The sequence below is a fragment of the Myotis brandtii genome, unplaced genomic scaffold (assembly GCF_000412655.1).
Source record: "Myotis brandtii unplaced genomic scaffold, ASM41265v1 scaffold278, whole genome shotgun sequence".
Taxonomy (NCBI): domain Eukaryota; kingdom Metazoa; phylum Chordata; class Mammalia; order Chiroptera; family Vespertilionidae; genus Myotis; species Myotis brandtii.
The window spans coordinates 1,097,541-1,107,446 of NW_005360594.1; the positions used below are offsets into that span (position 1 = coordinate 1,097,541).

Here is a 9,906-nt window from a genome sequence, read left to right on the forward strand (position 1 = left end):
CCTCAGCAGCACTAAGGATGTCCGACTGCAGCTTAGGCCTGCTCCCTGCTGGCAAGTGGACATCCCCCGAGGGCTGCCGGGCTGCCAGAGGGATTTCTGACTACCATCTTAGGCCCAATCTCCCAGGAAGCGGGCCTAAGCCAGCAGGTGGACATCCTCCGAGGGGTCCCAGACTGCAAGAGGGCATAGGCCAGGCTGAGGGACCCCCCTGAGTGCACAAATTTTTGTGCACCAGGCCTCTAGTTGTTTTATGATTGTGTATAGTTAAAGCTACCCAGTATGTAAATCTCCTATACTATCTTTATAAAAATTACTCTTTAACATCTACTTGAAGTGTCCCAGTGCTCTTATTTTTCACTGGCACTTGATTTTATTTTTACATATATTTAATTATTAGAAAAGACTTCCTTTTGGGTGGGAGCAGATCTGCACTCTGGTGTCACATAAAATTTAAGTTTAAATCCTGTTCTGCCACAATCCTCAAAAAAATATATATATATAAATAATTTTAAATCCTCACCTGAGGATATGTTTTTATTGATTTTGAGAGAGAAAGAGGGAGAGGTAGAGAAAGAAACATCAATTAGTTAGCTCCTACTAGTACAGTGATGGTGAACCTTTTGAGCTTGGCGTGTCAGCATTTTGAAAAACCCTAACTTAACTCTGGTGCCATGTCACATATAGAAATTTTTTGATATTTGCAACTATAGTTAAACAAAGACTTATATTTTTGATATTTATTTTATATATTTAAATGCCATTTAACAAAGAAAAATCAACCAAAAAAATGAGTTCACGTGTCACCTCTGACACGCATGTCATAGGTTCGCCATCACTGTGCTAGTATATGCACCCCAACTGGAAATTGAGCCTGCCTATTGGTGTATGGGATGACACTCCATCCAACTGAACTACCAGGCCAGGGCGCCTCTAAATCTTTAAAAACTTTCACACACTATTTTTTTCTTTTTCTGTTTAGACATTCTTCATTTTCCCCCCCAGGTGCTCTTTATATTTCATGGTTTTATATTTGGATTGTTGATTTTGATATTTGTCTCTTTTAGAACTACATTTCATCATGTTTTGGATAAAAATTTTTTGCAGGCTCATTTTAAATATTTAACATTTTAAACTTTTTCTCCCACTTTTTCTAGTGGTTTTGTGGTTGCTCCCTACCTCCAGAATATTTCAGAAACACATTTTAAAATGGTGTTTGGAGCCTCTTATTCTGTGGTGATATTTGGGGTATTAGAGTTACTGCATTATTTGCTCAGATCATAAGAGTGAGTGTTTTCCCCTTACACAATAATTCTTCCGAGTCCCATAGCTTCCAACAAGGCCACTGTACCAAGCAGGAGTGCCCTGCCCCAGTGTCTGTCTTAAACAGAGGGTCTTGCAGTGCCCGCCTTCTTCTGTGTGGAACACTTTTGGTCCCATATAGTGCAGTCTGCAATCCTAGGCTGTCAACTCAGCAGGCATGTGCCTTGAGCCCCATTTATCATTTTTCCATTCCTTTTTTAGGGCCCACAAAGATATATATGTCATGTTTGATCTTAGCTATTTCTTTTTGGTTTTCTCTTTCTATATTTATCTACATTGCTATCTGACTGGAGCAGAGGTTACGTTACAAAGCAACCTTGTTATAGTTTCTAGACCATTTGTACCTTATTACATGTGAGCTCTCATTTGCTATCTGGACCTGGCTAAAAAGATGATTAGTGACCAGCCAGAATCTTATCTTGCTTGTATAGGATACAGCAACCCAAAACCAAATGATCTTTTTGGCAACCACCTTATATTGTGACTTTAGGTTAAGTTTGTATTCAGTTAAAGCTACTAGTGACATTTATAGATGCTGCTGTTGAGCTAAATGTCTCTTCTTCCTCCTAACCAGCAGTATCTACAACACCTGGAAACTGGTTAGATATGCAGAATACTATTGAATCTACATTTTCACAGGCTCCTGAAGTGATTCCTATGCACTTTTAAGCCCTATTCCACATTTATGTAGGATGAGTAGTATTAAGGGAAGCTGAAGTCACAGGATGTTTGGATGACATTAATTTTTATGATTTTTAATGAAGGTAAAGATAAATCTAAATCTTCTGTTAACTGATTCATTACTGTAAATTAGTTTACATGAGTGACCATTTGTTTTAGCCTAAAACTTTGGTTCAGTATTCAAGACTGGCTTTAATTTGAGTTTATTTTCATTTAAAAGAAAGAAAAGACATCTATCATCTCCCCAAACCTAGTCTTACAGTTGGTAATAGTTTTACCTTGTTTAAAAAATGAATTATAGGTTTTTCAAATTTAATATGGCTGAAGAGAATAGTAAGAAATTATCTATAGTGGGGGCTAGCCTGGGGTGGGAATGGTTGGCGGGGGGCATCAAATGGGGAAAAAGGAGACACATGTAAAACTTTAGACAATTAATTTTTTAAAAAAGACATCTATATATATATAAAAGCCAAAGTGACTGTTACGACCAAATGACCATAATGACCAGTTGACCAGTTGCTATGATGTGCAATGACCACCAGGGGGCAGACGCTCAACACAGGAGCTGCCCCCTGGTGGTCAGTGCACTCCCACAGCCAACCTCCTGCAGCCCCTCCCCCTGACTGGCCAAACTCCCGTGGCCCCTTGCCTCCCCCCGCTGGCTGGCCAACCTCCCACAGCCCCTCTCCCCGGGCCAGCCAACCTCCGGCGGTCCCTCCCCCTGTCCAGCCAGCCCCCCAATAGGCCTTGATCGCCAGCCAGGCCCAGGGACCCCACCCATGCACGAATTCGTGCACCAGGCCTCTAGTTATAATAATAAAAGTGTAATATGCAAATCAACCGAATGGCTGACCAGCAGAACAACCGTCTGGACAACCTTCTGGATGAAGCCAGGAATGTGAGGGCCAAGGCAGCTGGGGCTGCGAGGGCAGAGCCCTCTTGCACGAATGTCGTGCATCGGGCCTCTAGTACTTGTATAATTGAAATTGTATAAGATATTTTGAAAGAGTAATTTGCTTAATAGGATTTAGTATCTTGTTTCCAGGTAGTAATTTAAACAGTTTTATTCTAATATCATTTTGTTCTCTGGCATTGTTTTTTAAAATACTTTGTGTGTTTTTTAAGCTACACCATTCTGTCTTTGCATTTATTTCCTAGGGATGCCCTTTAACACCATTGCCTGCAGTTAGTATTGCTATTCGATTGACCTATGTACTTCAGGATTGGCAGCAGTATTTTTGGCCTCAGCAACCTCCAGGTGAGATAATTTAAAACTATATTTCACTTACTGAATATAAATAGAAAAGAAAATATATTCAGAAATTAAAATTATTTAAGAGTGTGTTTTAGGTGTTTTAAATTTGAAATATCTGTAGTCCATTCTAAATGCAATATTGCTGATTTCATTTCCTTCATTTTTTTCTCTTAAAAAAAAACTCTTTAGATTGTCCTAGAGACAGTATTACTCTATGCTTGACAACTTGTCTTTGAAAGCTAATACTGCTTATAAAGCATCCTCCTGCTGTGGAACATCATGTGCTATATGCAGTGAATGATTAAAATGTCTGTTTTTAGAATATTATAATAAGAGAAGCTATCATAAGCTGAGGATGGACTGCAGAGAACTTTATAGAGTTTGAAGAAGAGTGTTAAATAAGGAAAGCAGAATAAAAAATGTTTGTATACACATATACTTATGATGGGAAGACCTGTAGAATATTGTATTTTAACTTGCGTTTGATAAAAATGCAATTAAAATCAATTTACTTGCTTAGCCATTGAAATACTGCTTCATTCAACAATCATTAATTATCTATGATAATAAAAGCCTAATATGCTAATTAGACCGGACGTCATTCCAGACGAAGCCGGGGCCAGAGCAAAGCCCGGGTCCCAGATGCCTGCCAGCGGCCAGAGGGAAGCCCAAGTCCCGGGTGCCAAAGGGAAGTCAGTGCCAGCAGCTGGGGGAAGGATGAATTTTGTGCATCGGGCCTCTAGTAGGCTTATAATAGGCCAGACTGTGCTAGAGACACAAATATAAATAAGATGTCATAAAAGTTCTAGAAAAGCTCAGCCTGAGAGACATAGAGCCTAATTAAGTGAGGTTTTGTTTCCTGGGTGTTTCTCTTACTTAAAAGTGTAATTATATTCATGTATATCTAAAAAGAAATAAAATACAAACTTAAATTATTATAAGGATTACTAGCCTGAAAATATTTTTCAGTCTCCCTCCCTCACAGAGAAATAAATGAGAATTAAATGAGAATTAAAGAATATTCTTTACTGTTTATTTTTATTCTAAGTAGTTGGTTATTTATAGGATTGAAAATAATAAATTGGTAATCTTGGGATGATATTAAAAGTAATGTAATACACTCTTAGCTTTGGTAGTTATATATACTACTACTATCTTAGTTTATGTACCACTGAATAATTTGAAACTAATCTATAATAATAAAAACATAATAATGCTAATTAGACTGGACATCCTTCCGGACAACTTTCCGGACAAAGCCAGGGCTGGGAGGGAAGCCCTGGTCCCGGGTGTCAGAGGGAAGCCTGTGCCAGCAACCAGGGGAAGGAAGGCCTATTCTTGCACAAATTTGGTGCATTGGGCCTCTAGTGTACAATAAAAGAGCTGCATCTAAACTACAGCAAGAGGAAATAAAAGCTGAACTGACATATATATTAGAAGAAAGACTCAAATGTTTGTTTTGGTAATTTTAGTTCTCAGACAACAGTATCCACTAGACCAGTGATGGCGAACCTGTAACAGAGGTGACACGCGAACTCATTTTTTTGGTTGATTTTTCTTTGTTAAATGGCATTTAAATATATAAAATAAATATCAAAAATATAAGTCTTTGTTTAGCTATGGTTGCAAATATCAAAAAATTTCTATATGTGACACGGCACCAGAGTTAAGTTAGGGTTTTTCAAAATGCTGACACGCCGAGCTCAAAAGGTTCGCCGTCACTGCACTAGACAATTTATAGTTAGCTTCTAGTTATAAGTTTAAATTCCTACCCTCCTTTTCTTTTCTTTTTTAAAGGCTGCTCTAATATTAGTCAATTTTAAAGATTTCCCATGATGGTACCTTGGTCTGTTGCTGATCTAAGAAGCCCAAGAGCCAAAATTTTAGCAGTGTAATTCTTATTGCCAATAAGGCCTTTGTTAACATTCTATTGCCGATTTTTTTAAATGGATATAAAAATTTTAACCTTCCTCTTCAGTGGATTGAAGGCCATATACATTTTTACTGTTTTCTCCTATACAGAGAATAAAGGGATTGAAAATGTAATATGAACCAGACCCTGTGCTTGGCATTTTATATATTATTTCATATAATTTTCATTTACAGATATTACTATCTTTCTCAGAGAACATAAGTAACCGGACTGAGGTCACATGGTCACCAAATGATAAAGTTCTCATTCAAACATTGGTCAAACTCTAAATCTCATGGTCTTTTCATTTCATAATATTACTTCTCAACTTTTAACTTAGTTAAAACTTTTGTGCAGTTATAGTCTAGTAATTATAATTTACAAAATGTGCTTATTATAAATTTTGAAGCTCTCAAAAATTGGCATCTTGTAATAAAGCTAGTCATTGTGATCTTTATTATTGTAAGCATTCTTTAGTTGGAAAAATGGATTGAATTGACTTGAGAAAGTTTACTGAATCAAGTAAGTGAACCTTATATAATGACTAATTTTAATAATTTAATTAGGGTATAGTTCGTCAAACATGATTTTAGCAAATCTGTGCATGTTCATAACTCAATAGTAGACTTTAATTTTAGGAATTCCCAGGGTAGTATGAATACTTTAAAAATAACCATCTGTATTATTTCAGATAGAAATAAATCCTTTTGATGTGTTTTAGAAGTGTTTATTACTTCTTCAAGAGGAATGGAACTTAGGGGAGTGTTTTACCTTCTAAATTCTCTGATCTCAGATAACCATTCTTAATGGAAAGGAAATTCTTTGGTGAACTTTATATATTCGCATGTACTATCAACTGAAATATGATTTTATTCTTGATGACTAATTTGTTATTCAGAAACTATCGACAGCAAAACTAATGAATGTAGGGCAGTGCTTAAATTTTTTAATACTTGGATAATCTTTCTTTTAGATGATATTAATCACATTCTTAGGAAATGCAAAATAATGTTCTTTTGAATAATATTTAAGAAATATTTAAGGAGGTTAAAATTGGAATGCATGATTTGAATTAAACACTGGATAAATAGGAATAGGAGTTGTGTCCCTTTACTATAGTTTTCTTGGGGCAAGTCTTTAATACCTGACTGCTTGCAGGTCTTTAATACCTGACTTGCTGTATGAGCTCTTGAAGTAGGCACTTTTATTTATTTTTTTAAAATACATTTTATTGATTTTTTACAGAGAGGAAGGGAGAGGGATAGAGAGTTAGAAACATCGATGAGAGAGAAACATCGATCAGCTGCCTCCTGCACACCCCCTATTGGGGATGTGCCTACAACCAAGGTACATGGCCTTGACCGGAATCGAACCTGGGACCCTTCAGTCCGCAGGCTGACACTTTATCCACTGAGCCAAACCGGTTAGGACGAAGTAGGCATTTTTAAATCTATAATCTTCCAAAGGGCTAACCTAACTAATTCTTCTCTCTATTTTTTGCTCAATAATGGAAAAATGTTTATTTTGTTTAGATATAGATGCCCTTGTAGGAGGGGAAGTTGGAGGTTTGGAGTTTGGCAAGCTACCATTTGGTGCCTGTGAAGATCCTATAAGGTGAGAATTTCAATCTATTTGATTTATGGGACTTCACTTTAAAAATTACATTAATACTGATTTTACTGTGCTTTTTAATAATGTAGCCTCCTGCAATGAATATAGTACTGGATTCAGACCTATGACTAACAATCTGTTCTTCTTTTTTTCTCTCTCTGTAACTTAAGTAATAAGAAGCTTTAAAATAATGTATAAAATATATATAATACCATTTATTGATTTTTCTTATAGAAGTGATTCTTGGTCTACTTTTTGGGAAACATTTGAAATATTGAAAACAGGTTGTGACTGTTATATGTAACAAACTTTCATGTATCTTTCACCCAGAATTAACATTTACATTTTTCCTGACTACTTTTTTCAAAATGTACAAATTAAGACTTAAGTTTAAGACTTAAGGCATAAGGGTAACCTCTTAGGTTACCCACCTGCTTTTCTAAAAGAGCTACTGAAGTTTAAGAAAAAGTTGTTTCACAAGAAAATGTGGGGCTTGGAAAGTTTAATCACAGTAATAAAATATTTGGAAAATATAAGCAATGGTGATTTAGAAGCTATCTTATTTGTTAAGTTAAACTATTTGGTTAATGAAAAAATATATACACATGTATATGTACATTCTTAATAATCTTACATAGAGTTAGAAATAATAATACTTTAAAAATTACTCAGGAGAAGAAAAAGTGAGTATCTTTTGTAATTAACATTTTTTTATTACATGAGCTGGGCACAATGCTAAATGAGGAAGATACAGAAGTTAATAAAAGTATCTGCCTTCTTGGTATTTACAGTCTAGTTGAAGGAAATAGACTTGAAATAATCACCTACATAAACATACAAGTTGAGGGATAATTGAAGGAAGAGTACAGGCTGTAATGACAGTAAAATTAGGAGCTAGTTTAGATTGGGGCACCATCAGGAAAGGGTTCTCAAAGGAAGTATATTTAACTTTAGTCTCAGTTAGGGGAGGACTTATACAGGCAAAGAGTTAGAGAACGACCACTCCAGGTGGAAGGAAGAGCCTGTGCAAGGGGTCTTGATGTAGGAAAGAGTTTAGTTTGTTTATTGGAGGAAATGCAAGATGGCCAGCATGGCTAGAATACAGCAAACAAGAGAAATTGTATATGGTGACTCACAGATAGATTTATCACCCTCCAACTGACTCATTCATTTGAATTTTGCTTAATGAAAATTTACGTGGAAAGAATAAAATTGACCTGGTAGTAGAAATTTGAAATAATTAGTTATTAAATATTTCTTTCTAATTTTATATGTGATGAGGAGTCAGTAGAGAAACAAATGATTAAAGAAGAATGCACAAATAAATTGGGGGTAAGGTGATACATATGGAAGACCAGTTAAGTCAAATGGTGATTAGAAATGTTGTGGGCGCTATGCTTTTAAAAAGGAATCTTTGGCAGTGGAAGAGGAAATGAAGAGGCTTTTTTTAGTGTCCTTTCTTCTTGTCAAAGAAAGTGTTCTATAGTTAGAGGGAGAGGAGAGGACATAGTGATAAAAGCTTAGGAACTGAATCTGAGGTTAATACCTAAAATCACTCAGGAGCTTAGAGTTTTAAACTCTAATCATCTTTATTGGAAAGATATTTGGTAACTCAAATGTTTAATTGGAACCATTATAGGATGGGAGTTGGAAAATAGGCTTGAACCAAGGGTGTCTAGTTGCTCAGTTCATAACTGAGGTTACACTGCATTATTGTGGAGAGCTGGCCCTGCTTTCACAGTGGATTCTAAACCGTACTTGTGGATTCCGAGTCTCCGACTGGAGTTGCCAATTAGTCAAGCACCACCAAAGATTAGTGAATTAATGTAATTGGCTCTTTTTGGTTTCTGTAGTCCCCAAACATAAGAAGTGAATTTAGAATCTAGACAGTAAAAAAAAAAATTCACTAAATTCATAATCCCACCACTCATAGGAGATCACTAATTACAGCTTGATATGTGTTCTTCCAGCCACTTTTTCTATGTGTGAATTTGGTGTGTATAAATGCATGTGCAACAAGGGTCTGCAAGACCACCCTCAGGTCAGTGATTTGTTAGGAGGACTCATGGAACTCAACAGTTGTGCTTGTGGCTATGATTTATTACAGCAAAAGAATACAATGAAAAAATCAAAGGAAAAAGGCACATAGGGTGAGATCCAGAGCAAACTAGGCACAAGCTTCCTCTCCCAGTGTAGTCACGCAGGATACACTTAATTCTCCCAGCAATGCATTGTGATGTGTGAAAGGCTATCTACCAGGGAAGCTCATTAGAGGCTCAATGCTTAGGGTTTGTTTGTTGTTCTTTTATCCTGACCCAGGGTTATGGTTGTTGTTTTGTTATGTTTTTATAATTTTTATTGATTGGGGGGGGGGGGGGGAGAAACATCGATGTGCAAGGGAGACATCAATCAGTTGCCTTCCATATGTGCCCCAACCAGGAATACTACCTGCAATCTAGGTATGTGCCCTGACCAGGAATCAAAACTGTAGCCTTTTGGTGTATGGGACTATGCTCTAACCAACTGAGCCACTCAGCCAGGGCAATGCTTGGGGTTTTTATCTGGGGCTGGTCACGTAGGCACCCTCTACCTAAAATATATCAAAAAGAAAGTAGGGCCCTAACCAGTTTGGCTCAATGGATAGAGCATCGGCCTGCCGACTGAAGGGTCCCAGGTTTGATTCTGGTCAAGGGCATGTACCTTGGTTGTGGGCACATCACCAGTAGTGGGTATGCAGGAGACAGCTGATTGATGTTTCTCTCTTATTGATGTTTCTAACTCTCTATCCCTCTCCCTTCCTCTCTGTAAAAAATCAATAAAATATATTTAAAAAAAGAAAGAAAGCGGGTATTCAACTTAAATCATATTGTTTGCACAAGTAGTTTAGGCACAGTGAGCTACTTTTATCAGGAAATGGTAGGAACCCTTCTGAAATTCAAGTTCCAAGATATCAAGCCAAGGGCCAGCCTTGCAAGTAGTCCTATTAGGCCTGCTATGTTAACTTATCTTTTGCACAATATATTTGTGCTAGAGGCCCGGTGCACGAATTCATGCACGGGTGGGGGGGTCCCTCAGCCTGGCCGACAATTGGGCCTATAGGGGCCATCTTGCCCAGTCCCAATCAGGG

The 9,906-nt window shown here is 37.1% G+C and overlaps 1 protein-coding gene across 5 annotated transcripts in view; it reads left to right on the top strand.

The window, feature by feature from the left end:
• RAB3GAP1 (RAB3 GTPase activating protein subunit 1 (catalytic)) overlaps window positions 1-9,906 on the top strand; it is an 88,293-nt gene that overhangs the window by 36,357 nt on the left and 42,030 nt on the right. For all 5 annotated transcript variants that reach the window (XR_001362603.1, XM_005868871.2, XM_005868872.2 and 2 more), the window contains exons 8-9: window positions 3,160-3,259; window positions 6,701-6,782. Coding sequence is in view for 4 of the 5 variants with exons in the window: in XM_005868871.2 (XP_005868933.1) it covers window positions 3,160-3,259; window positions 6,701-6,782 (182 nt within the window). In the remaining variant the exon portion in view is untranslated. The remainder of the gene's footprint in view (window positions 1-3,159; window positions 3,260-6,700; window positions 6,783-9,906) is intronic.